This window comes from Spironucleus salmonicida, chromosome 2, assembly GCF_000497125.1.
Source record: "Spironucleus salmonicida strain ATCC 50377 chromosome 2, whole genome shotgun sequence".
Classification (NCBI taxonomy): Eukaryota; Fornicata; order Diplomonadida; family Hexamitidae; genus Spironucleus; species Spironucleus salmonicida.
Window position 1 is genome coordinate 1549195 of NC_090597.1, and position 26313 is coordinate 1575507.

Below are 26313 nucleotides of genomic sequence, written 5' to 3' on the forward strand. Positions count from 1 at the left end.
GCAGGAAGTCACTTAAACTTTATTTTGGAATCTAACTTTGTCAGGAAGCTTCGCGTCCGATTCGGCGAAAATCGATCCGAATTATTAAATTTAACTGCAATTTTGGTAGGAGAAATTGCAGCTCTATGGTAACGTTAGGGGTCTACAATTGGGTTTATATATTTATTTTTTAGGAACAAATTTTCGTTGTTTTTGAAGCGCTCGGATATCGCCAGGTTTTTTGTGAGAGTTCCATGGTCACTAATAAGCTTTCTCGATTTCTCATGATCATAAAATTAGTCGATTTGGTCATTTTAGAATTTTGATAGAGTGATGATTCGATTTGAGTTGTTGATTGTGAGGTCTAATTAACTATGTGGCCTGATTTATGTAGGGCGCTAATAAGTGTTTGAGCCGGGGGTGTCTGGAAGAATAAATTTAAGGCGTGCTTCAGTCTAGTCATATAAGACTTAAGGTGAACGCCCCTTTAAAATAGGAATAGATGATCTCATATGAGATGAAATCGAATGCGGCATATTTTGAAATCATTATATTATTTAATTTAACAGATTGAGTTTCCTGTTCTGTATATATGATAATATTATACTTTTAATGATATTGTTTTTCTATTATCTAATGCGAGATTAATACAATAACGTAAGATTAATATATACACATGAGTCTCGGACAAGTTATATCCCGAGATCTCTTACTCCGGGCCCTGCTTCCTATAAAATATAGACACATAATCTTAGTTAAGGTGTAAAATTTGGTCGTGGTTATTAGCTTGATGAAGATGTTAAAGAGAGGACATTCAAGGAAACATAAAAATTAATCTCATCACGTACCCCAGGTCCTCAAGATTACTAAAATTTTACAGTTACTTCTCATGTGGATGGACCTTAGATTAAAATAAAGTAAAAGTATCCTACCAAATATGCAAAATCCCCAGGCCCATGTGAGTATTCGCCCAAAATATAGGTGAAATCAGAACGTGATATCCGTATAGGTATTAGACTATAAGAAATACGCAACCAAAAAATTTCACCTGGGCCTGCCGCATATTTTAATGACTATTTAGATAGAGCCAAACCAGCTAGCCCTGGGTTTAAAATATCAGCAAATGGAGGTCAAATAGATAGATAATAAAGAAGGGTTATACCTATTTAAATGAATGTGAAATGAGTAACATATCTTTATTGTAAATATTGATTATATACTATATATTAAGTTTGCTTATATAAATAAATATCTAGTTACTATTTTATATAATTATTTATTTTAAATAAATTGAATGTCGATCTGGGAATAAAGGCGCAAAGAACGCGAATAATAAAAATAGACAGTATCAAATGCCCCAACTTCTCAATCAAAGAATGTAAAGTAGTTTCCTTAGCCAAAAGCAGGACCAACAATTGCAAAAGGAAATGTACCAAAGCCGTAAACCTCTCAAATAGCGCCTCCTAATATAGTTTCTACATCAGCAATTAAAAATTTAGTTGCTAAACCTATTTCTGATGAATATGGAGGAGCTATGAATTTATAGGATATGTAGAATGAAAAGCTAAGTTTCAGCTAATTCTAAGAGTAGAAGAATGACGTTCAAAGGTAAATGACTTAATAAGGTTATTAAAATCAACAACAGGGTTAATAATAATAGTAATAATAGCATTGTTAATAGCCTATAACTCAATAATTTGAAGATCCTAGAGCCTAATAAATTGATAAAATGAATTAACTAGGTAACAAGGAATTCAATATCGGGGGCAACGAACAGCCAAGAAGATAACATATTTAAGCGGATGAACCTTAGTAATTAAATTAAATTTCTACTAGGCAGCAATAAATTGACAAAATGAACTAAGGGTAATAACAAGGGTTCTCAATGCCAGGAGAAAGAAGCTAACAGTAACGTTTACCATAATAAATTCAACAATCACCTTAGTAAGGCTATCCACAACAAGAACACCATGCAGGGCCTAAAATGGTTCAATAAAGAGCTAAGAAACCATCAGAAATGTCAAAGCAAGAATATGAAGAATATGAAGCTTAACTTTAAAAGAAACACCACTATACCCTCATTCAGAAAGTTCTATATGATAAAAGTGTTACTACGTTCGATAAAATGGATTGTGAAGGCTTGCGAAAAGTTGATAAGGAATTTGCTAGACTATATGATGCAGAATTCAACAAAAAGGAAGCTGTTTTAAGAGAGCAGTAGATTGAGATTGATGAACAAAATCGCAAAAAAGAATATGAAAAACAGCAAGATCTATTCCTGTAGCAGTAATAGAGTCAATAAATTAGCTATCAATAACCACAATACGCCACCAAGTAATAGACATTTTCACCCCCATAGGCCGAGTTCGATCATTACCAAAGAGCATATTAAAATTAAAATTAATTTTCAACCGCTCCACCTCCTCAACAAATCCAACACGAACTAGACGACCTCAGAAAAGAGGTTATTATGCTTCGCTAAAAACTACAAAATGCCGAATATTCTGTAGGAAAATATGAAAAATAGATAACAGAGCTTAGTAACGAGCTTCAAGATGAGCGTCATCAGCGTATATAGGCCAATAAAGCTGTTGATGATGCCTAGAGAGATATGGTGATTCTCAGAGACGAATTGTAGACTTTTCAGCTTTAAGTTTAGCAGTTCCAAAAAATCGACTCCGAGTAGTAAAAAATGTAGAAGGTGATTGATTTTGCTTAGGAAAGTTATAAGCCTTCGGAAAAGAAGCTCACTGTTGCGGATAAGCTACTTTCTAATGCTAATGCGGTACTCGACAAATATCAAGATTTGGGCGGAACTTTCAAAGAAACTACTTCTCTTAAAGCAGAATTTCATACAATACATGCAGATGAGGATTCACCATTACCAGTCTCACGCTACAACTATTAGCAGACTATTGAGACAAAGAACTCAGTTATTCCATCTTCCTAAAATATGCTTAGAAACGATAACGACTTGATGTCAACTGACGAAATGAACCTGCCTCCAGTAAGTATCCCAATGGCGATAATGGATAATATTCATGACGTAGAAAGCAGAGAAACGAATGGAAGGGATATTAGGAGCCAATAGAGTATGTTCAATACGAATAATTTGAACAGTATGCTGCCATCAAGTAATTACAATAGTGAGGACGTCGTAAGGAAGTATGCTGGCCTTCCGAGGCCCAGTAGCGGTTAAAAGTGAGGAAATTCGTCAGTATGAGTTGCTAACAACTTTCATGAACACGCTCTCCAGACTCGTCTGGTTTAGACCCCAATCGCTAATACCGCTATCTGGATTCTTCATTAATGTCTCCATTTCTCCAAAAATCATGCTAACTTTGAGCTCTGGTGGCACTGCGTACACCATCTGGCCCTAATAACAACTAGTTAAAATAAGACCCCGGGATACATCCAAGATCTTACTATGGACCTGCTACTCCAAATCGCTCGAAAGGTATACAGAGCCAACGTAGACACCCTGCTGAGAAGGCTATAATTTATCTTTATTTGCACAAATTCTTAGCTAGTATCCAGTTCCGAACTTATGTTGAAGATGTTGCTAAGCTCCAATCGAACGGATTTTGCCTTCTGCCATAATAGCGATTCGTGTAGAGAGGCATTCTGCCTCCTCCATGGCGTGTGTTGTAAGTAGAATCGCGCGCCCTGTTCTCGCTTTTAATATTACATTCCAAAGCTGTCGACGTGTCGATACATCTAGTCCAGAAGAAGGTTCATCGAAAATAAGCACTTTTGGCCGATTGCACAGTGCAATTGCAATTGATAACCGACGTTTCATCCCTCCCGAAAGTTTTTTGGATGCCTTATTTGAATATTATGTAAGTTCAACGGCATCAAGGAGATCAGAAATATGCTCAGATTCAATTTTGCTGTCGGTACCTTTAATTTTCGCATAGAACTGTAAATGTTGTCTAATAGACATAGTGGGATATAAAATATCAAACTATGGGCAGATTCCCAAGTTATCTTAAATTTGTTATTTTTAACTGCTATCAGTAATTGATGAACCACAAACATAAGCTGTTCCAGAAGTTGGTTTAAAAAGCATTGAAATCATGTTAATTTAAGTAGTTTTCCCACACCCATTACCACCGAGTAGGCAAAGGCACTCGTTTTCACCAACAACATAATATATACCTTTAACAGCGTGCTTTGCAGCTGTTTAACGCGTTCCAGGGAATGTTTTCTTTAAATTTACTAGCTTAACAAGAGCTTTAGTTCCGTTTGATGCTATATTTTATTCCACCAATTTTTTCTCGTTGGCCAAATCTGGATCATTAGAAGATAACTTGTTTCTTGCGTTTATAGCCTTTTAGATATTTTTGGTTTGAGACTAATCAGATGTTGATCTCATATCTTTTGTCTCCGACTTTCCTCTTAGATAGTCGAAAGTGGTTGAACCGCCTGATTTTTCGATTTCTGAATCCTCATCTTCAACTTAATCATCTTTTCTGTTTTTAATAAGGAATGTATCAACTTCTTTTTATGATACTAAAAGCACCTTAGGATTGATAAATATCTAACCAATAGCCCAGAAACCCTTTCTGAATGATATCTCTTATGGCAGAATATTATTTTTGACGCATGCTCGAACATAAACATGATATAAGAAGAACATTGGATGCTCTGGTATTCCGTTTTTTCTAGGGGTTATTTTGTCTAAATAAATTGATATTCCTTAATATAAAAACAATACCAAATAAGAAATTAACAAACTGATCGCCATATTATAACCAGCTTGTTAACTTAATGAAGGGTTCTATGAATGCAAAAATGAAATTTGGTCGTTTGTTAGGAAATTCTCCGATTTTTAAGTAACTATCAATTAGCTCATAAGAATAACTTGTACAACTGGACCAAAGCCAGGTACAAGACTCAACCAAGGATTGACTAGATTATCTGGATCATCTGAATCATACGATTAACTGACTAACATGAAACCACCTGCAGAAAATGCAAGAATTATAATAATAGCAACAATACTAGAAAGTCTACCAGAATCAGTGACACTAGCAATTAATTGACTTAAAATTGGAACATTAAGAATAAAAAGGATAAAACAGAAAAACCAACCAACGGGAGAGTTTGATGTAATTAATTCCATTTTAGTTCCACCATAAATAGCTGTAATAATTATTCCTAAAACAAATGCAACTATAAGGGCAAAAGTAAAATCGGCATAAAATCTAGGATAATAACGCAACCCCATCATCTGTTAAAGTGAAATAAGACCGTCTCCTTTTTCTTGACTAAATTAAAATGCAAAAATAGGAATAAGTAGATAAAACGATAATGGTAAAAGGAAGCATTAAAATATTGGTGTTGACGGATCAGCCCCAGAATCCTAAGTAGTTGCCCAAAATTATTTATAATAGCCAAATACAGTAGGAGGGCTGATTGTGTTAGCCGGATTAAAGTGAAAGCGCAAAGTATTTTAAAACATTGCATATTGAGTACCACAATACCTTTAAAAATTAGTAACGCCATAACCTAAAGAAGTTTAATGTGATGTATATCCGGAAATATAATAATTATTTACTACTTTATTAGTGTTAGTAAAAGCAGTATAGAAAATACCCGTAGAATACATATCCGTTTCTTAATACATGGATACAGTATTGGTATGATTAAACCAATCAGATGGAGGTGGGGAGGAAGGTGTTGGTTAAATAGATGCTTTCATATATCCTTCCATGATACTAACTACAGCCTTAGCTTGATAAGCAGCATAGTCCTCATATCCGGTTGTTTTAACTGTGAAATAAGGATACCAATAAAGAGACTAATAACTAGCTGCATTTTAAATATTTGGCAGTGGAGCTTTTTAATATCTTAACTAATTTATATTTTAGCCTTACCAAAGAAGATTAAAGCCTGCGAGATATCCAGTACAAACTGTAGTATTAGTACAAGTCCCTAGAGTTTTTTCATTAGCTATCGATGCAAAAATATTAAAATTAATATTTGCAGGGCTACCTTCAACGGGGAACTTCAGCACATCATTACTAGTAACAGAAGTAGATGGTTTATAGTTAGCAACATAAAATCCATGAAGATAACCTAATACACTAGATAGTATAATTACAACAACAAATATTGAAAGCATTCCAACAAATGACTAGTAAAGTAGAGTAAAATTCTTTAGTAAAACTGCCAAAAACTAACGAGGTTTAGGAGATGGGAAATTAAATGATGGTTCCAATGTTCGTTATACTTTAGACATTGACGAAGTGGATAACAGGACTTTTAAAAATCTAATAAAGTACGATATAATATCTATATAAAAATTCTATAAAATAAAATTACAATGAATGGATAACATGTTACGTATAAATGAGTATGGTAATAAATATAGTTAAATAAATGTTTGTAGACTATTTACTGTGAACTCAACTAGATTGGAATAAACTTTTATCTTTTTAACTATATTTTTAATTACTTTAATAATCTTATTGTTAATATGATATATCTGTATTTAGTTTTATTAAGAAAAATTATTAGCTATAAACATTAACAAATAAATAAACAAATATGTTAATAAACTTTAAATTATGATAAATAATTAGATATAATCGCTTTCCAATTTTTATTATTATATCCATTAAAATATATCATAATTTTTATTGTTCAATCTTAAATATATGCTAGTTAAATAACCTAAACAACACATTTTATATTTTAATGAAATCAAAGTACATAATATTAAATTACACATACATTGTTGTTATTTGATTAATATTTGCAGTGATTGATAAAAGTTAAGTATTGCAAAAGTTATAAATATAAATTGTAATGATAAAATAAATGAATATAATTAATTTTCACAAAAAAACGTTATTTTTGAATAATGGCCCTATAAAATTTATTAGCCTATAACGATACCCTATCTTTAATTGTACCAACTAAATCTTTAATGAGTACAATTATATTTTATATGATATTAATATATAATCTTATAAATGGACTGGAATATCTAAAATTATCAGGAATATAAGACTAACTCAAGTTGAAAAACATGTAGCACAAGATATATTCTGTCTCCTGATGGGACCTTTTGGTTAAGAGGATTTCTTTGTACGGAATGTCGTAAATTTAACAAAACTGTTTCATTGATTGGAAAAGAAGAATGCATTCCTTGTTATAGATTTGTAAATTTTTCTTGTATTTTATGCATAATTAAAGATATTTGTTATACGCGTAAGGAAAAGGAAAATTGTATGGAGAATATCTAAGAACTTGCCTTATTTTGTGAAGAATGTGGTATAAATAAGGTTCCAATCACGGGAAAGATGTTTTGTTTATCAAATGATAAATGCATATACTGTGATGATCAGTAAGCTTGCATAGAAATATCTCAATCTTTAAATTTAACTTGTGCAAGCTGCTTATATATCATGAAATCGCCATCAGATTAAAAACATTGTGTAGATAACTAATTTTATAAAAACTATGCTTTATAAAATGCTATTTGCCCGAACCCATATGCACCTACTTCCATCAAGGTTAAATTACTAACTCTGAAGCTTTAAAATGTATAGTTAATGAATAGTGTATTAAATTTTCATTATTTTGTATTTTATGTTCCTATAAAAATCCTTAAAAAGTGTTATTGGGAGTCAGTTATTTAATAAGAAATATGAAGCTAATTAAAATGGCAAAGAAACAGTTAACTGCATTCACTACTATCCAGATAATATTATAAGATGTTAACATGTATGAATACTTTTATACCACGTTTAGGAACGTTTTTTCACTCTGGCTGTTTTTAGGATGATGATTTCTCTGAGATAAATGCAGAACGTTCGTTTAGTTTCACAGTAAATAAATTTATATGAAGCTGTTAGGAAGGTCACTACGTGAGCTCTTAATAAATTTTTTTAGATAAAGATTTTTGCATGGCCGACCAGAATGTTAATTAACTTTGTAGTGAAAATGATGCAGCACATAAATTAATATATGTTAGTTGACCAGAAAATATACAATTTTATATCAAAAATCACATCATATCTTCCTGTATTAATTGTGCAGAAAAACTAACTTGTTAGCTGGTTGGCTTTAAATAGTTTTAATGTATTGTATGATAAACTGTAATGATTACGCATGGATCTAAAACGAAATGCATTAATAATTTTTATGTATAAGATTGACCAGTTATAGATTAAAACTTTACATGCGTTGAAGAGTTTAATTAGCATTTATATGGTTGTTAAAATGGATTTACATATTCTAACTAGAATAAAAATAACATTACATCAATATGCCACTAATGTCTCAATAATTAACAAACTAGATCTATTTTGTACCGAAATAGTATATTTTGATGTGTATGTAGATAATAAAAGTTTATTTTTTAAGATTTAAAATCCATTCCAAACTATAAAATTTGAAATAGTGTAACTTTGTTTGGTATGAATAATAGTGTGTGATTCCTAATAAAAATACATATGCAGGAACAATTTTGAGTCATAGTTAAGTTGTGAATTCTGTATTTATAGAGCTATAATCTGTAATAATAAATGTGTTTCGCTTAGTTGTGCTACATATAGTCATTATAATGGGTCAGATTTCTGTTAAGAAGATTGTTATCGTTGTCATTATTGTTAAAACTGCGGAAATTGCGAAAGATGTATATGAGGATTCGTTGAAGTTAATAGTATGTGTGATAGTCAAACTTATGGGAAAATGAATTAAATTGTTCTGGAAGTGGATAGCTTGCGCACTCAGTTTATGTGTGTAAATAGGGCAATAATAGAACGAACTGTGAATTGTATTAGCAAGGAGTGATTAAAGTTATTACTGGAATTACGATAAGAGGTGTCAATTTTTAAAACGAAATAATGGATACTGGAGATATTTTCAGGATTATTTTAGGAATTCTTTTGCCATTTTTTATTATTGGTGTTATTGCTGTATACTACAAAAATAAACTCTTATAATTTAGTTAACTTGAAGCAAGATTATAATATTATGATTTCAACAATTTCATAATAATTTCCTTAAGCCTATTATATATTACTAAGTGATATTAGATTATAAAGAATATTTATTTTTGTTGTTACTATAAAGATAATTGAATTAAAAAATTATAAAAAATTAATAGTCATAAAGATTGTATTATGCTAAGAAAATTAAATTCAATTAATATAAATACCTATAACTTCTATTTTATGTATAAAAAGGGATCTACTTCTACTTATGTTATAAGATATTGTTTGATCGCATTAATATATTATTTATATACTGAATCAGAAATATCTGTTATTTCAGTATTTAAAGACTTAATTCTAAATAATTTATGCTTAAAATTTTCATGTAAAGCTCTTCTTTAATTAATATTCCCCCTAAAGAATTTGTTATATGATAATCTATAGCCCTATTTACTAACATCTAAAATAAAATCTTCTGTTAAAAACGTATACAGCCCATCACTCAAACCTTACGACTGCGCTAAATTCAACGTCAATATCAAGTTTCAAAGAATCTAAGTCAACCCCAAAACTGCGCATCCAGCTGAAAACATCTGTTACACCAAGTTCTTTAATATCACCCTTCCAACCAATGCGTCGCACACAATCTATTTCTGCATGCTGGTCGGGAGATATTTTCATAGCATTTGGTACTGAGAAAATTAAAAGAACGCTAGCAGCTTGAGTGATGGAAATAAGCTATTTCATTTCTTGAATAAATAGCTTCAATTCTAAAATTTCAGCTTAATACTGCAAAATTGAGATATCAGGAGATGTAAAAATTTGCTACTAAACTGAAACATTGTGTTTTATCGAAGATATAAAAATACTTTTTTATTTGCAGGTTACTGGAATAATTGATTGTGCATATATATAGGGATAGTCTTTATGTTAGCTGAGCATAACTGGGATAACTAAAGTGTTAGTCTTTTATGGTGAGTCGTATATCATTTTAGAGGATCAAAATAATGAGGAATATTTATAAAGATAAATAAATAATGATTAGTTTATTTAGATTTATTTATATATTATATAGTATTTGTTTTACAAACCAAAATGTAAGAATCAGAATTTGTCATTTCATTAGAGCCTTAGACATTTGAAATATTATAATAGAGTGTGGTTAATACGTAATAAATAGAGGAAAAACCTTATGTCAACGAGAATCCTTTCGATCAAATTAATGAAGTAATGTCGTTATTAACGAAATCAATTAATGGATTTGATCGATCTAAGCTTACAATAAGTTTACCAGAAAAATAGAAAATAATAACTCATTTGGATATAAATATTTTATCAATTCCATAAATTGAAATTGAAGAAAATGGTGAATCACTTATGTGCTCTGTACATTCAATTAATTAAGCTCCAGAAGTAGATATAAAATGTCATGTTACTAAAGATGAAAATTAAAAAGAAGTTTACTATGACAATAAAAACTATTTAATAGATGATACACATATTATTAATTATTAAATGTAAAATGATTTAAATCAATTAGCCGATAAAGTTCAAGTATAGAACTATAAAGATGATATTCGAAAATTAAAGATTTAGCTTCAGGACTATAAGGAGAAGCAAGTTAAATATTATTAAGATACAGTCTAACCATTACGTAAAACTCACCATCATAAATAAAGCACAGAATCTTTTATTCCATCTAATTTTTTGAGTAATAATATTCATCATAATATTCTTGATTAGGTGCAATCCCTAAATGCATCTTCTTCTTAGGCAGCATAAAGCATATTACAAGATGATCCATTTAATGAATTATTATAACAAAAGGCACAGCTTTAACAGGACGATATGGATTTTTATAAACAAAATATTGAAAAAACAAAATAATAGCTACAAATTTTTACACTTGATAGTCCTAAAGCCGATAAAAAGCCTATTTCTATGCATATATAATAATTATAAACTTAATTAAACAGTATCCCTTTAAAATAATAGAAAAAAACATCACATTTAAAATAATCGACAAGCACTTTAAAGTCCAATTATTAGTAAGATATTTGGCTTGAAAAACAATAGAAAGTTAAGTTGGAATGTTAAAAGCTTATTGTATCGTCAATCGTAGGCACCGATGATTTTTCATAATAGTAAATAAAGTAAAGTCTTAATAATACTACTCTATCTGACTAATAATATACTTAATAAAACTGTAATTTAACATAATCAATATAAACTATAAATAATAACTAGACAGAATAGTTAAACCAATCCTAGGCCTATTCGAAAGATGAACAGACATAATCTATCAATGAAGTACTTACATCTAGTTTTGATGATTACGAGGTTATGTCACCAAATAGAAAGTCGTTTTAACAAGATTAGTTGTTATCTAAATATACACAAGAAAATTAGTGCATGTAAGTCTCATTTGATATAAAATCGCGGTCAGATTCTCTTATTTTAACAAACTCTGATATTGATAAAGATGTTATCAGGAGCAAGGTCAATTAATCCTAAATTACATCAAAGTCAACAATTGAAGACAAAAACTCTATAATAATTGAAGATTTATAGCCTATTTTACAACTTTAACTTCCAACGTAAAATCTTTCTGATTTCACTTAACATAAGATAATTTCAGATCGAACTTTACAAGCTAAATTATAATACAAAAAATAGCAGATATCAACTTTATAAGAGCGAGCAGAGGATTTAAAGCGGCGTTAATAGTTAGTATAAAAACGAAAATGTTCTAAAAAGTGAAAAGTTGTATCACTTAATTCCACCTACCTCATCAAAAAACTAATCTAAAAATGATTATAAAAACATAGTACGCTGCTCTGCTATCTATCTGGTTTCTGGTAGGTTCATTTTATATTAAATCTTTAATAACTTGTCATAAAAATGTTAAATTGAACATGTTTTATCTTCTGCGTTCCATATTGCACGCCCGCATCCACCTCCATATGCACAGCATCTAGCAATGCCAACTGCACCGATTGCATCTAGTCGATCTGCATCTTATACAATCTTTCCTTCAATTGAATCAGGAACCGCCCCTTTTGAGTAAGATATTGAATTTATGATATTTATAACTTCTTACGATGTTTCTAAATTGATAGAAATGGAAATCATAAACTTTGTCAAAGTAAGTTATCTATCTTCATCTGAAAATCCAAATTTGTGATCCATAGCATCGTGAAGAAGCGCTGCAAATTAAATTATTAATAATGATGAATTTTCATAATTTTATTATATAGACACTGAAGTTGATAATACTCTTAATGAATGGTCAATGTCATGAGCAGTGCACTTGGTATTACTCTTGAGGAAATTAAGGCATGCATTGTATTGTTCATCATTCATTTATTAGGAACGTGAATTTATTAGTTGTGTTAAATACACTAAACAAAATATAAAATAGAATAATATAGAAACTACAAAAATGAAGCAATTTCGAGATCCGATTTATAACTCAATAGAAATTGAAAACTATGCAATATTCATAATTAATTCACCAGAATTTTAAAGGCTACGTCATTTGCGATAATTAGGTGTAGTATATCTTGTTTATCCGAGTGCAAATCACACCAGATTCGAGCACTCGCTCGGGGTGTACCACCTGACGAAGATAGCGCTAGACCACCTCAATGCCCAGCTGCCCGAGAGCCTGAGCGACAGAGTTACGAAGATAGTGAAGACGGCGGCGCTGGTGCACGACATCGGCCACGGGCCATTCAGCCATTTGTTTGAACAGATCTTGCATAAAAACAACATCAAACTAGACGGAAAGCAGATCTGCCACGAGAGCATCGGTTGTGATGTGTTCCGGAAAATGATGCAGCGTATCAAGATGGATGTGGGCATGGACGACCATGATATCGACTGTGTGTGCAGCTTGATTACGGGCCAGGAGGCCGACGACGAGACCTTCAAGAAGTACTTCTTCCTGAACCAGATCGTGTCCAACTCCGTCAACGGCTTGGATACTGACAAGATGGACTACCTGCTGCGGGACTCGAGGTCGGTTGGCTTGGGCCTCACCATCGACCCTATCCGCATTTTAAAAAACCAATCCATCTTCAAGTACCCCAAAGACAGCACTGGAAAGTACTACCTCTCGTCATCCCAAAAGACTAAGTTTGACATCATGCAGGTTTATCATACTAGGTATATTTTAACAAAAATTATCTATTAAACATCTAAATCAATAGCATGGGATTTAATAATATTATACATATTTGAATAAGCGATTAAATTTAAATTAATTGATATTCCAACATTATATAAACGTGATGTTTTACCAGATGATAGAATATTAGGATATATTTAATACTTACATTAATAAATGGATTGCCCTTATAAGTAATTATAAAATAAATTAGACGTATTAGATTATCATAATACACCTACAGTAGTGTTTGAGACTTCTATAACACATAATTGTGAGTTAACATAAAATATTTCCTCGGATATTAGGGCTTAAAAGATTAAATAATTTATTTAAGATCAAACTGAATTATAAAGCAATTTGTTTGAAGTTGTTATATCAGATATAAAATATGGTGTAAAAAACTAAAATCCATTAGATTTTTTACCTATTCATAACAAATAAACTGTATTTACTCCTACTAAATTTGCTGAATAATATGGAAGCAAATCGAAGCTATAATCTTAATCAAATAGTACTAATGAAAATTCCCAATATCCTTAAACGCCTGTTAGACTTATGCCGCCAGTTTCCATAGATAATGCAGCTACCTAAGATATGTTAATGCCTAATATTTTTAAAGAAACTCTTTTGTACGTTTTCATTTATACTAATAATTTATTTTCGTAGAATCAGTTAAAGGAATCAATACAGAATTTTCTATTAAGCTAAAATTTAAATAATAATGAGAATAGTATTTAACTACTCACTGATAACTGTTTAGAATATAATGATATCGTACCTATTACCATATCCCCACTTCTTACTACACATAATAATTTTCCTTTACCAGAAGACTGTAAATCTGATGATAAGTGAGATCACTTTTAATTCATTTTTTCACATTAGTTATAGATAGTTTATGCTATTGCATCACTAGTTTAACCAAAATTACATCTTAATTTAACGGTGTCAATTCCTAAATGTACAATATCTACATAATTATTAAAACCAGCCTGTTTTAGTATTTATGCCCGATTATTTCCTACTTATGGAATCTCTAATAATTCAGTAATATCATCTGAAATTTTTTCTTTAATTTAGTTAAGATATTTTTCAAATAACGAATAAATTATTAATTTTCTTTGTTAAGCAAACATTTTAACTTGGAATAAAATGGTTGCAGGAGATTTTAGTTAAACATCATTAGAATTTGAAAAAGCTCGAGAAATATTTATTATTTACTGTAAAATGATATTCTTAATTGTTTTTTTATTATTGGATTATATTTATAATACTTCTAAAAGTATTTTATCTTATGATATTATATCATCCATATTAATTTAGTACTAAAATTCTACTTCTTATGATAAAAATGAAGAAAATGACTATTATGTCAACAAATGTAATAATGATGCTGGAGGAGAATATGAGAATAGGAAAATAGAGACACTATCAAATGGATTAATACCATATTTCTTAATTTACTCAAAAAGCTGATCAAAATAATACGCCTAATAAGGGGATAAACTGGCTTCATTTGCTGCTTAACCTAATTAAGTCAGAGACAAATTTCCTTCTTATAATGCCAAGAATTTAATTTTTAACAAAAAATTAATATTTTCTAAACAGTCAGCATTTTTAGTATCATTTTATATATGATATAGTGTTCGTTATAGACCAAAATTAAACTCCTTTTTGAACTGAAATGCATTGATCAAGATAGAATTTATAGAATTATTTTTGTATTATTCTGTCAATAATAAACTTTTACATACAAATTCTTTTTTTACTTCTAGAATCTCGCTAAATACATTATCTGAAACAATAAAAATAGCTGCATTTTACTTTCCTTCAAATCTTCCAGCTCTGCCAGTCATTTATTTAAATCTTACAGAATCAAGTTGCGACATACCAACTTTCAACTAATTTATGAAAACTGACATAGCTGGAAGATTGACTCCAGCGGCCAATGTACTTGTAGCTATAATCGTATGTAGAATTCCATCAGAGTAAGAATTTTCTATTTTCATCCTATCTTACCCTGAAAGTGAAGCATTATGATAAGCTACACCTGCTAAAATTGATTATTGCTATTAATCTAGAGACTAATTAAGGATTTTTCTTGCTTCAGTTTTTTCTTCATTATTTAATACCTTGTCTTAAAAATTTTTAACCAGAAACGCTCCCAATTAATTCGCGAAATAAAGGCACTAATTACGAGTTGGAACAAACATAATAAGAGGTTTTGGAGCCATCACGCAAATTTTAAGCTAAATAGTTGCATTAAACGAATATTTGAAATAAAAATCTGAAATCTTTTAAAGAGTATCAAAGTCGTAAATTTGATTGTCATTAATAATAAATTTTTATAATTTTTATTCGGAATAATCAGTTAAAAATGTCTTACAATTCAACCATTATTCTATATCAAGATGATTTGATAAAGTTGCTGACATAGTAATTAACTTTACATTGTGTTCTTATTAATATAGAAGAAAATAATTAATAAATGTCTCTAGAAGGACTGATCTATCAGAATTTACTTCGCCTACAACTTGTAATTCATCTACTATTACTAGCCCTAAATTTTCTTATAGTCCTTGTTCATTGAATTTTTTCAGTATCTAATAAGCCTTTTCATTAGTGCAGATATAAATTGTAGGTTTTGTGGCTAGAAACTCTGGTAAATTACGCAGTCCACAAAGCCCTGATAATCCATAGTTTCCTGTTAAAAACTAAGAGAATTTATCTACCAATTCATTTACTATAGTTACATATGGGGCAGAAAATATGACACATTTTTTCTAGACTATCAATGTATATAATGCAAAAATAACTGAAACATGTGTTTTACCAGATGCTGTGCCAGCAGATACAAGTAAATTATCTTTGCTTAGAAGGTTCTCTTGTAGAATCTATTTTTACCATTGTCTTAACTTTTCTACACGTATATTTGGTGATAATGCATCAATCTATAACAATATATCTGATAATTCTAATTATTACTCGTCAATAAAAAAATCTTGGAAACTATACTATTCTAAAATATTTGGTAGATTAAGATAACCATAATCGGATTAAAATATACTAGACTGTTTTACATCTTCTGTCTCTGGTTCTATCTGGCTTAATAAATTCAATAAAATTTAATTATAATCATATTACATTCTGACCATAGTATACGATAGTATTATATATAAATTAAGATTATCATTTCCAACTATGCTAAATTATTTAATCAAATATACTGTTTTAAGAAACAATTCGCTCTCTGATCCATTTACTTAAAGAACTTATTTCATATTTGTACCTTTCATCCAATAAAATAACATTTGCATAGTCACCTTTCCACCTTACAGCTCTGCCAATCGCTTGATTTACTAATCGCATAGCTTTAACATTGATGTTTCCTCTAGCTTTAACAACTGGATCCCCAATATTAGCGAGTGGAATACCAACAATAACTAATAATCTACATAAATCATCTTTAAAATCTATTCCTTCAGATAAATTTCCACCTAGAACACCCATTAAAATAGAGTATTCCGTTGTTTTAAGCTCATCTATGCTATTTTTCGATTCAAAAAGGAAATTCTCACCATTACATACACTTTTAAATGTCTCCAGAACTCTTTTAGAAGGTAGAAAACAAACTGTTTATTATTTTTTATTAAATTTTTTTCTTAATTATTATAACATATTGCTTAATTTTACTAGATTATCATATGTTTAATTATTCAATGTAAACTTAACTTAATCGCAAAGTAAAACTTTTAAGGAATCTTTCTCAAGAACTGGATCACCTTCATATGTATTAAATTTTATATCAAATATATCTTCAAATGACTTAAATGGTTGCATTGTTCCACCTATTAAAATAATACTTTCCACATTACTAGCAACTTTAATTCTTGAATTTATAACACAGACCCTCATCACTTCATTTATAACAAGAAGCATTTCTGAATAGTGATATTAAGAAATAATTGTAATAAATTTAATAATTTTGTAGAAAGTTGAATGATTATGTGGAGAAATCCTATATATAAATCGTTACTACTGAAATAAATTTATCTGAGGTAAAATATTAATATCAAGTTTATTCTAAATAAAGAATTAATGTAAATCATTATCTCTCAGTATCAACTCATTTTTAGTTCTTTTAATTACATTTTCTAGTTTTTTAGTGACTGCATATATTTAATTTATTAAGAAAATATGTTTAGCAACAATATAATCTCCTCTTCTCTCAATATATTACGAAATCTCATTATTAAATAATACTAAATCTTAAAGTTATATTTTAATATCTAAATTTTCATCTGCTAATGATAATAAATTGTGCGACTCGTCAGATATAATTATTTAGCTTTATCTTGTCAAAATAGACTGTTGCTTTTTTAACTCTTCAATTAAATTATTATGAGGCATAATCACTAAATCTGCCAAATAGGAAGCTTATTTTTAGGCATAATATGGGCACGCAGATTTTTTAATAGCATGTGATTTGGTTTCTATATAATCATAATTATTTTTTAAGCAATCTATCATAAAGTTATGAATTTTTCCACTTTTTTTATATAAACAAGCTGTGTCTTTACAAAACTAATCTAGATCGAAAATATCTTCAATATCACGCTGAGTATGAATACAGTATTAATTTCTACCCGCTAAAACAGATATTTTTAATTATTATAAATTAACATAATCATATTAAATCTATTGACATTGCATATGCGTTCTTGAAGCGTAAATTATTGCCCCACTATTATTGGTATTACATAAAATCATAGACGAAATAATATCTGGAATTATTGAATGAAGTTCATCTAATGTTTTAATATCCTCAGATAAAGGAATAAAACCTTTAACATAATCATCTATAGCTTATGAATCTTTTTATGTCTATAGTTATTCATTTTCATATACAGTTTATTAAATCCATCCAGGTAATATTGGTTTAGGAATAACTGCACTTGGTCTTATTTAAAAATCACGTAGCTTTCTCAGATAATTATAAGTTGAAAATACTATCATTAATGATTTTCCAGTTCCTGTTGGGGACTCAATAAGAGCAGATTATTTCTATATATATTATTCTTCTAAATATTCCATTAGCTTGATCTAAATATCATACGGTTTATAAGGAAATTAGATATATTTGAGAGTCATTGTGTATACTAATATTTGAATATAATATATTAAATATATAAAATAATAATGATAAACTTTTATACACTACATATTTCAAAATTTAAGATCCGTTTTGAATCTATTTATCAGGAAATTAATGAAATTAATAATTAAGATAATATAGTGTTATTCTTTGATACAATATCAACATATGATCTTCCTTAATTAGTAAAAATTGATCCACATAAATTTAAATAATAATTTATGAACCTATTAGAATTATGCGACAATGAAGATAATGAAGACTATTTAATATTATTATAATAGTTTTCATGTTTAAATATTCTCCCTTTTTAAACATTTTTAGAAAGTATTAATATTCTTTCAACACTATTTAAAAACTTACCTAAAACAGTCTTAATTATATCAAATTTAATAATATAACTTTAATTTTCATCAAATCATTTATAAAATATTTCAGAAAATTTATAAATATAACTTGTAAATATATTGCTATAATAAGATAAATCATATTAACTTTTAGAAGATTATGGATTTATGGTTCTTCAAGCTATTAGACAAAATCCAAATTTTATAGAATTTATAGCATTAGTTTAAGATTTACTTTAATATGATAACGTAAATACACCATTCTCAGTATAAATATTATCTAATTTATATGAAATAAGTGTATTTACACTTTTATAAGCTGCAGGTAAATTTAAGAACAGAATTATTTTTAAGATTTTATATGATCAATTATAGGAATATAAATAAACGCCTGAAATATTTTCTTAATTCTTGTAACTTTTCATCGAATCTTTTTCAGTAGAATATTCATAAATTCTTTCTGTACTTATTTAATCAATTACATACTATAGTCCATCTGAGTAATCATATTTTTCCTCTAGAATTGACATACTTGATGAATAAATATTAATTTTTGCTTTATCTTAATAAATTTTTTAGTAAGATATTCTGTAATTTTTATTTAAACTTGCAGTTTATAATATTAGATCACCATTAATATAGAGATTAAGAGGGCAAAACCTGACTTTATAGCTTTCAAAAATGGCGAAAAATGGTACCAGCTTAATTTTATAGTAATTATTTTTTGAACTTGATACTATTGATTTTTTTGATGAAATGTAACGAGAATTACTTCTTATTTATTTAGCATAGTGATTATTGTATTCAATTATGTAATAAAAATAAGTATATCATTTAAGATTAGACAAAGCTTGTAACAATTCATTTATATTCCAAGTATCAATGCTAATCTAACAGCTCAAAAATACTAATTCTGAAAGTTCTTCTATATACTCAATGCCCTATAATTTTGCTGCCTCTTCACAAATAAGTTTATAAAAAGTATCTGTTTTTTGACAGCATACGTAAACTAAGGTGCTATTATTAGCAACTGTTGCTATATGTTTGGCCTACTCCAAAGACTACAAATTTATAGGAATTATTGCAATATCAATCTACTCTGGAAGTTTATCACGAGAATCCGATGGAAAATCTATCAAAGTAAATTCTTTATCTGAAAAATTGAGTTTACCTGTATAGGAAGATGGGGCTGCTGATTTAACAGTATGAGGAAGTTGACCTGAAATTAAAAAGTGAAAAAGTCTTGTTTTACATGTTTAGCCTAAACCTGTGATCACTATAGTTTTAGTATTATTAACTTTTTTTCTCAATAACAATAATAATGGTAACAACAACATCAGAGGTAAAATATACATACACTACATTTTTTTAGAGAGGAACTAACCTCAAAAGTAATCTTTTTATTAATATATTATAGATTAATATTAAAAATGACTCCAATTATTCTGATGATTTTTCTCTGGTTTTTTGTATTCTTCACTTCAAAAACTTATTTCTCTAAGTAAATTATTAGTAACAATTACTGCCTGATTACTGGGGCCACAGGTAATGTAGGGTTAGCTTTATCAAAATAATTGCATCTAAAAGGTGCAAAACTTATTTGTACTGGTAGAGACGAATCGAAGTTATTATTTTTGAAATAGGCATATAAAGCCATAACAATATAATTTGACATTAATGATGTGGAAAATTTTCCTAGTGCATTTGAATAAGCTTTAAATGAGTATAAAGTTAATTAATGCGAAGTCAAGCACGTATTTTTAAATCATGGTTATGGATATTTTGGTTAGTTTGTCAAATAAAATAATATTTAAAGATACTTATAAGTAAATCAGTATTCATTTATTGTATTAGCGCATTATTTATTATAATCGTTTTCCCTAAATTCCATCACTATTACATCATCATGTATAGCATACATTCCTAGCTAAAATTACACGCTTTACCATATTTCAAAAAGAGCTATCTCTTCGTTTGTTAAATCTCTTAGAAAAGAAATGAAGAATGTCAATATATCTGCAGTACATCCTGGAACTATTAATGGTCCATTTTTCGATCATTCTGGAATGGAAAATTCTCAATAAGGAATTAGAAAGTTAGGATAGTATAAATTTTTCAGTTCAAGTCCGGAATATGTTGCGAAATAACTTATTTATAGTGCTGAAACAGGCAAAGATTTAAATCCATCCCTTATTTCAAAATTGTTAAAGTATGCTCAATTTTTATAGTGAAAAATTTAATCTCATCTTATTGATTTACCAAAATGTTCTTTAAAGAATTCTCCCCTTTACTTATCCGCCTCAACTTCCTGCAATTTATCATGTTGCTGATTTATTTTTTTTTGTTAAATTTAACTTAATTAAACAGCTCTTAAATATTCTTAATATTCCTTCATTGCAGCATCTTTCTCTTTGTCCATAATTTATTCATATTTTTCCCTTTCTATCATCTCCTATTCAAGTCTCATTTCTATAAGTTTTTCTTGAACAATTTTTTCCTGATAAATTCTTTAATTTTACTACAACTCATTATGGTATTAAGCCATAATTTGTTATTTCTCTTCAGCAGTACCATGGAGCTTTTTAAGCTACAATTTTTCAAACTCTGCAAAATTTTCACGTTTTTTTTCGTCTTTTTCTTATGAATTTCTGAATTCTACAGGACCATTTTCTGCTACTGATTTACCATAAGATTATAGTATTGGACGCTAAGTAATTTTCTATAAGCGTTGATTATTGTAAGCTGTGCGAGATACTGTAAAATTAGGCTTCATGATTTTTGGATTAATTAGTATTTAGTAATATTAATACATAATTCTATTTATTATAAAATATACTTAAAAATAATATTTAAATAAATAATCTCATTTTTCGTCAACTTTGACTGCAAGACCATCAACGTTATTTATAATCTAATCAACAAACTCAAAAGTTTTATCTTTAACATCGCCGAGTACAGCAAAAATCAAAGGGAATTGAAATTATTAATAAAACTATGCATTTGGTCTAAAACTATCACCTGCAACAAGCCAGTATGTAAGCGGTGTAAAAATTTAGTATATTTTCGCTTATTTCTCTATTTAGCTATCAAACTCTGTGTTGTTGTTTTAAAAATAGAATAAGCAGCAACTAGAAAGCTCAAGTAGTTTGTCTAAGCATGCTAGTTGAAATTATCCATTATGTGGTAAAAATGCTACACTTTTGATATTTTTTATTTTGGTAGAAAAGAAATTACCATAACTATTAAAATATTGATCTACATCTCCAAATAATGAATAATATTATGATAGATACGTGTTGAATGGTGATGAAAATAATTCTTATGTAAAACCTTATATATTTAATTATTTATAAAGAAGAGGTGGAATTGAAACTTAAAATGAGGAACCTTCATTAATTTTTGGCTTTTATTCTTTAGAATAAACAAACTAGGAACCATTAAAACTAGAATATCTCCGAAATAAAATAAAAAGTCGTAATTTAAAATGATCAAACGAAGGATCAAAGTTACTAACCTGATAAAGCTAAACAAGTTTTAAAAAATAATTTTTAGAAATTATAAACTTTTAATCAAACTTGTTTAATTAGGTAAAAATCTTAAGTGAATTTGCATAATCAGGTCTATTATGATCTGGATTTATAGATATTATATAATGCTTAGCCTAGTTATTTATAAACTAGTTAATATTGAAATGTTCAAAAGTGCATGGTTGATTTTAATCATTTACTAGATTAATAACAAATGATTCGTCCAAACAGCTATTAACATTATCTGTATTCATTTCGTTAATATCTTTATAAATCTCTTCGATAATTTCAAAGATAACTGTTGCAAATCTCTATCTAGCAAAATTTAAATTTAAATTTTTAGCCTCAGTCAACTTTTTAACTCTAAAATGATCAGGAATTAAGTCAGTACGATATTTTTTGATTTATTGCTTAAATGTTGAGTAAATATTTTGAATGTTTTAAGGCTATGATTATATTGAAACGTCTTCTAATGCAAGAAATTCTCTAGATCTGTTCTATAATGCCAATAACTCATCATTTAACTTTTTTTTATCAATATTTTCATAATTAGACCTAAGTTTAATAGGTATAGAAGAGATCAACTCTTAAAAAATAGCATTATTCTCAGGCTATAATTTATTAATTACAAGAAAATTTTTATCGCTACTAAACTAATTTATCTGGTATAAGAACTACACAAATGTATCTTTTGGTAGATCAATATGTAATTTTTATCTCACTAACATGTTTAGCTTTTCTCTTATGTTATTAATTTATATTGCAAACAAAAGTTCTTATATCAAAGGTTATTCGTTATCTATTTTAATCAGTTCTATTTCACTTTTGGCTAATGATCCACTAATATTAGCATTTAGAATTGGTATATAGCGTTACTATCTAGGATTCATTATGAGAAGTGAAAAAATATAATCTATAATATAAATATATCAGTTAAAGTCTTCAAAGAACACATTTTTGCAATCCGTCATTATTTTTAACTTTAATCCCATTGGAGTAAATATTGCTACTACTCCATATAATTATTTTTCGGATTTAAAGATATAAGGTCCGTGAATGACTAGCCGATCTAACAAATAATTTATAATACAGAATTCAGTATTATTTAATACTACTAAAAAATTATTCTAAATATAATACCTCGATACATTAATCGGTACGAATTAAGTTAGTTCGATTTCTTTATTTGTGAAATAAAAATACTATTTTTCTTATAATACTTTAAAACCATGAAAATTTTGACTGAAAATGATCTAATCTTAAGTTTATATCTCAGATTATATATAATTTTCACCAACTTTCATTAATTTTGACTAAAATATGATATTCCTTCTCTTATAAGTTACTATTTATTCAATATCATCAAACTAAAATATTGTCACAAAAGTTGATATTACAAATTGGTGATTATTAGTAGAGATACTTAATAATCCGCTTTAAGTTAAAAATAAATATACATCTTTAGTGATAGAATGAACTTATACCAATTTACCTTTTACAAATTTATTATTTTCATCTGCTTATTTGGTTTCTAGAGTTTTAACTGGTTTATCCATGCTAAGATGCTAATTATTTCCTAACCTATCTCGTTCTTTATATTATCTTTTATTTTACCCTATATTTTCAGGTAGCATACGTCTCCCACTACTATACTCATGTCGGTTCAATGAATATCTTTCATTATAATGAAAATTATCTACATTTCTGTTACTACCATAAGCCCTGCTTTATTTCACTACAGGTAAATCTTTAATTGACACTTGGCCTTTCTCCATTATCAAATTTAAATTAACCAGAATTATATGATAATTAAATCTAATTAGTTCAGAATTCTCATCCCTTTATTATCAAGAATTATTTTACTCCTACATAAACTATTATTATATGAAAATTTATACCATAATTTCACTCAACTTATCCGTGGTCCTGAAACGCTCTCACTCTACTCCACTCTCATAAAAATACATCAACCCCAATAGCCTAGATTCTACTCTCGTAAACACGTTACCCTTCTAAAATGCAACCGCCCTCCTTCTGTACTACTTGCAAAACCATATCTCCGCAAATCGTCAGCATCTACATGTTGAATTTTACTGCGACTTTTTGGATATCAGAAACACCTTTAGCAGTTACTGCAAAACTAAAGCAGAGCTTCCCGATTTGGGCTCGAAATTTTGTCGATTTGACTTGCTAAAAATAACTGAATGGAATGCCAATTTGAGAGGTAAATTTGGAAGAGCTGACGTTAATTTACGTAGATTTTGTCAAAATTGTGAAAAAAGGTTGGTCAAGCTGAGAAATGAGAAATGTGTCATCTGTAATTTCGAAAAAGTTGTCAAACCCGGATAAATACGAAGGAAAAACTATTTAACACTTATTCGATATAATAGTTGGTGTTTCATTTTGTTCTTGCTACAAAATGATTTTGTCAATTTGGACGCAGTTCTTGGTTTAGTAGCTGTAAAGTATTCTGATTTTATTGTCTATCTCCTCTAAGGCAATTGCTGATATGTATCCTTCAATTTTTATCTAGTGCATAATTTTAAATTCTTCTATATTGTATAAAATCAGCTCGTTTTCGCCAAATATTTACTTACCGTTTTCATCGAACTTAATACTATTTTACCCTATTAACAGAAAGTTTCGTGTTATTTTTACACATTAAATAACGTTTTTATGTTCAATTAACTGCTTACACTCAGTGATAAAATTAACAATTTAGTCACGATTCTTACGCTAGTTTGTTACTGAAAAATCAAACAGATAAAGACCATTCAGAGTAGAAAATACTAGTCTAGAATCATAAAAATCAGATGCAAATATAAAATTGAAAGGGAAAAATGATTTTAAATTGTACTCCTCAATAAGTTTGAATGAATTCTAATGATCAAATACTTGAAGTTTCTGCTATGAAAATGATATTAATAATGGTGAATCAGAGTCGCTGTTAGCTAATAACCATTAAGGTTTTATTAGAGTTCTCTCAGGTTCCTCTACTTTTTCTCGCTTTGGAAAAAAAGGCTTAGGAGATAGCTTTAACTTTGTTTCTTAGCTTTTAGATCTTATAAATGGTTTACGGCCTTCATCAATCGATTTAGGCGGAAATTTCTGAGTATGTAATTTATTATCAGTCTAATCTTTCTACTTAAAGTCATTAGTTCGTGGTCTATTTATTCTTTATAATCGTGGCTCTCTAGCCTAATCTTTAAGTCCTCTAGTAAAAATCTCTGGTTGCGCTGCGGAATCCATATTTTTAAAAAGTTATTATATATTAAAAGTTATATAATGATAATAATTTCATCATTATGTTAAATAAGATTTTAATAATTAAATTTCCTATGGCCAATTTTCTGGCTTTGTTGTCTCTAAGCAATACACTGAATTGATTCTCTAAGAAAACAAATTCTTAAATTCATTCTTTTAATGCTTTCCTTATTGTAGCGGAGCGTGTCGATCGACCTTAGAATTGTACTCAGTCAGCGAGTCATTTATGTGGAACCCTTTCAAGTACGATCTACCTATAAGTCTGTCAAAATTTTGAATCAGCTCAACTGAGAAATTGTCTTTGTTTGCATATCCTCCCGCAAATGTGTGCTAGGTATCTATGCAGACACCGATCCTATTTTGATCGCTGATATGATCTATTATGTTCTTAATCTGCTCAAAACTGCTCCCTACACAGCTTCTAACTTTGTTCCCAGCCATGGTCTCTAACACAACTATGACATCCGGAACTATTTTATGCGCCTCGTTGATCAGATCCCACACGCACTCAATATTGCTCCCCGTTCCAGGATGGATATTGAGCAGATCCAATCCCATGGACCTTACCACGAACATTTCGAATACAAGACGTCGAAAAGATGCTTCTCTGACTCTCTCTTATTCAGATGCTAGATTTAATAAATACGGTCCGTGAGGTAAGAATTAATTTCGATAAAATTTAAGTTACAACGCTTAATCATAGAATAACTAATATTTATCTGATTAGATTTTTACATTCCAAGATTACGGCGTTGTAGTGAAAAATGCTGCGCTTTCAGCTTTTAGATCCCTCATTTCTTTAAAAAGATTTGATAACGATAAATGAGCACCAATATATATTCCCTCCTTGAAATCTAATAGATCAGAATATTTTGCAATATCATACGCTGTAATAAACTATACATCTTATTCAGACATTAAG

At 29.0% G+C, this 26313-nt stretch overlaps 19 protein-coding genes across 19 annotated transcripts; 6 read left to right on the top strand and 13 right to left on the bottom strand. All coding sequences in view use genetic code 6, as the record gives it.

Annotated features, from left to right (window-relative positions):
• Positions 1–8: 8 nt before the first annotated feature.
• On the bottom strand, positions 9–515 carry SS50377_22050 (uncharacterized protein; the record flags this gene model as incomplete). The annotated part of the gene is made up of 1 exon (XM_067905942.1): positions 9–515. One exon carries the CDS (start codon positions 513–515, stop codon positions 9–11), a length of 507 nt encoding a protein of 168 aa, XP_067767259.1.
• A 100-nt stretch (positions 516–615) lies between these two features.
• Positions 616–1164, top strand: SS50377_22051 (uncharacterized protein; the record flags this gene model as incomplete). The annotated part of the gene is made up of 1 exon (XM_067905943.1): positions 616–1164. One exon carries the CDS (start codon positions 616–618, stop codon positions 1162–1164), a length of 549 nt encoding a protein of 182 aa, XP_067767260.1.
• A 109-nt stretch (positions 1165–1273) lies between these two features.
• Positions 1274–3184, top strand: SS50377_22052 (uncharacterized protein; the record flags this gene model as incomplete). Its single annotated transcript, XM_067905944.1, has 1 exon — positions 1274–3184. The coding sequence occupies one exon, from the start codon at positions 1274–1276 to the stop codon at positions 3182–3184; it is 1911 nt and encodes a 636-aa protein (XP_067767261.1).
• Positions 3185–3193: 9 nt separating this feature from the next.
• Positions 3194–6223, bottom strand: SS50377_22053 (ABC transporter family protein; the record flags this gene model as incomplete). Its single annotated transcript, XM_067905945.1, has 1 exon — positions 3194–6223. The coding sequence occupies one exon, from the start codon at positions 6221–6223 to the stop codon at positions 3194–3196; it is 3030 nt and encodes a 1009-aa protein (XP_067767262.1).
• A 994-nt stretch (positions 6224–7217) lies between these two features.
• SS50377_22054 (uncharacterized protein) lies at positions 7218–7640 on the top strand (the record flags this gene model as incomplete). The annotated part of the gene is made up of 1 exon (XM_067905946.1): positions 7218–7640. The coding sequence occupies one exon, from the start codon at positions 7218–7220 to the stop codon at positions 7638–7640; it is 423 nt and encodes a 140-aa protein (XP_067767263.1).
• Positions 7641–7676: 36 nt separating this feature from the next.
• SS50377_22055 (uncharacterized protein) lies at positions 7677–8195 on the bottom strand (the record flags this gene model as incomplete). Its single annotated transcript, XM_067905947.1, has 1 exon — positions 7677–8195. The coding sequence occupies one exon, from the start codon at positions 8193–8195 to the stop codon at positions 7677–7679; it is 519 nt and encodes a 172-aa protein (XP_067767264.1).
• Positions 8196–9425: 1230 nt separating this feature from the next.
• SS50377_22056 (uncharacterized protein) lies at positions 9426–9917 on the bottom strand (the record flags this gene model as incomplete). The annotated part of the gene is made up of 1 exon (XM_067905948.1): positions 9426–9917. The coding sequence occupies one exon, from the start codon at positions 9915–9917 to the stop codon at positions 9426–9428; it is 492 nt and encodes a 163-aa protein (XP_067767265.1).
• Positions 9918–10022: 105 nt separating this feature from the next.
• SS50377_22057 (uncharacterized protein) lies at positions 10023–11687 on the top strand (the record flags this gene model as incomplete). The annotated part of the gene is made up of 1 exon (XM_067905949.1): positions 10023–11687. The coding sequence occupies one exon, from the start codon at positions 10023–10025 to the stop codon at positions 11685–11687; it is 1665 nt and encodes a 554-aa protein (XP_067767266.1).
• Positions 11688–11696: 9 nt separating this feature from the next.
• Positions 11697–12290, bottom strand: SS50377_22058 (HD domain-containing protein; the record flags this gene model as incomplete). The annotated part of the gene is made up of 1 exon (XM_067905950.1): positions 11697–12290. One exon carries the CDS (start codon positions 12288–12290, stop codon positions 11697–11699), a length of 594 nt encoding a protein of 197 aa, XP_067767267.1.
• A 79-nt stretch (positions 12291–12369) lies between these two features.
• Positions 12370–13953, top strand: SS50377_22059 (DGTP triphosphohydrolase; the record flags this gene model as incomplete). Its single annotated transcript, XM_067905951.1, has 1 exon — positions 12370–13953. One exon carries the CDS (start codon positions 12370–12372, stop codon positions 13951–13953), a length of 1584 nt encoding a protein of 527 aa, XP_067767268.1.
• A 2-nt stretch (positions 13954–13955) lies between these two features.
• SS50377_22060 (DNA helicase) lies at positions 13956–16253 on the bottom strand (the record flags this gene model as incomplete). Its single annotated transcript, XM_067905952.1, has 1 exon — positions 13956–16253. One exon carries the CDS (start codon positions 16251–16253, stop codon positions 13956–13958), a length of 2298 nt encoding a protein of 765 aa, XP_067767269.1.
• Positions 16254–16287: 34 nt separating this feature from the next.
• On the bottom strand, positions 16288–18249 carry SS50377_22061 (Rad3-related DNA helicase; the record flags this gene model as incomplete). Its single annotated transcript, XM_067905953.1, has 1 exon — positions 16288–18249. One exon carries the CDS (start codon positions 18247–18249, stop codon positions 16288–16290), a length of 1962 nt encoding a protein of 653 aa, XP_067767270.1.
• Positions 18250–19430: 1181 nt separating this feature from the next.
• SS50377_22062 (Signal recognition particle receptor beta subunit) lies at positions 19431–19964 on the bottom strand (the record flags this gene model as incomplete). The annotated part of the gene is made up of 1 exon (XM_067905954.1): positions 19431–19964. The coding sequence occupies one exon, from the start codon at positions 19962–19964 to the stop codon at positions 19431–19433; it is 534 nt and encodes a 177-aa protein (XP_067767271.1).
• A 66-nt stretch (positions 19965–20030) lies between these two features.
• Positions 20031–20831, top strand: SS50377_22063 (Short-chain dehydrogenase/reductase; the record flags this gene model as incomplete). Its single annotated transcript, XM_067905955.1, has 1 exon — positions 20031–20831. The coding sequence occupies one exon, from the start codon at positions 20031–20033 to the stop codon at positions 20829–20831; it is 801 nt and encodes a 266-aa protein (XP_067767272.1).
• An 11-nt stretch (positions 20832–20842) lies between these two features.
• On the bottom strand, positions 20843–21412 carry SS50377_22064 (uncharacterized protein; the record flags this gene model as incomplete). The annotated part of the gene is made up of 1 exon (XM_067905956.1): positions 20843–21412. One exon carries the CDS (start codon positions 21410–21412, stop codon positions 20843–20845), a length of 570 nt encoding a protein of 189 aa, XP_067767273.1.
• A 51-nt stretch (positions 21413–21463) lies between these two features.
• Positions 21464–23017, bottom strand: SS50377_22065 (Phosphorylated CTD interacting factor PCIF1; the record flags this gene model as incomplete). The annotated part of the gene is made up of 1 exon (XM_067905957.1): positions 21464–23017. One exon carries the CDS (start codon positions 23015–23017, stop codon positions 21464–21466), a length of 1554 nt encoding a protein of 517 aa, XP_067767274.1.
• Positions 23018–23056: 39 nt separating this feature from the next.
• On the bottom strand, positions 23057–23902 carry SS50377_22066 (uncharacterized protein; the record flags this gene model as incomplete). The annotated part of the gene is made up of 1 exon (XM_067905958.1): positions 23057–23902. One exon carries the CDS (start codon positions 23900–23902, stop codon positions 23057–23059), a length of 846 nt encoding a protein of 281 aa, XP_067767275.1.
• Positions 23903–24080: 178 nt separating this feature from the next.
• Positions 24081–25376, bottom strand: SS50377_22067 (uncharacterized protein; the record flags this gene model as incomplete). The annotated part of the gene is made up of 1 exon (XM_067905959.1): positions 24081–25376. One exon carries the CDS (start codon positions 25374–25376, stop codon positions 24081–24083), a length of 1296 nt encoding a protein of 431 aa, XP_067767276.1.
• Positions 25377–25427: 51 nt separating this feature from the next.
• Positions 25428–26309, bottom strand: SS50377_22068 (Endonuclease IV; the record flags this gene model as incomplete). The annotated part of the gene is made up of 1 exon (XM_067905960.1): positions 25428–26309. The coding sequence occupies one exon, from the start codon at positions 26307–26309 to the stop codon at positions 25428–25430; it is 882 nt and encodes a 293-aa protein (XP_067767277.1).
• Between the last annotated feature and the right edge of the window lie 4 nt (positions 26310–26313).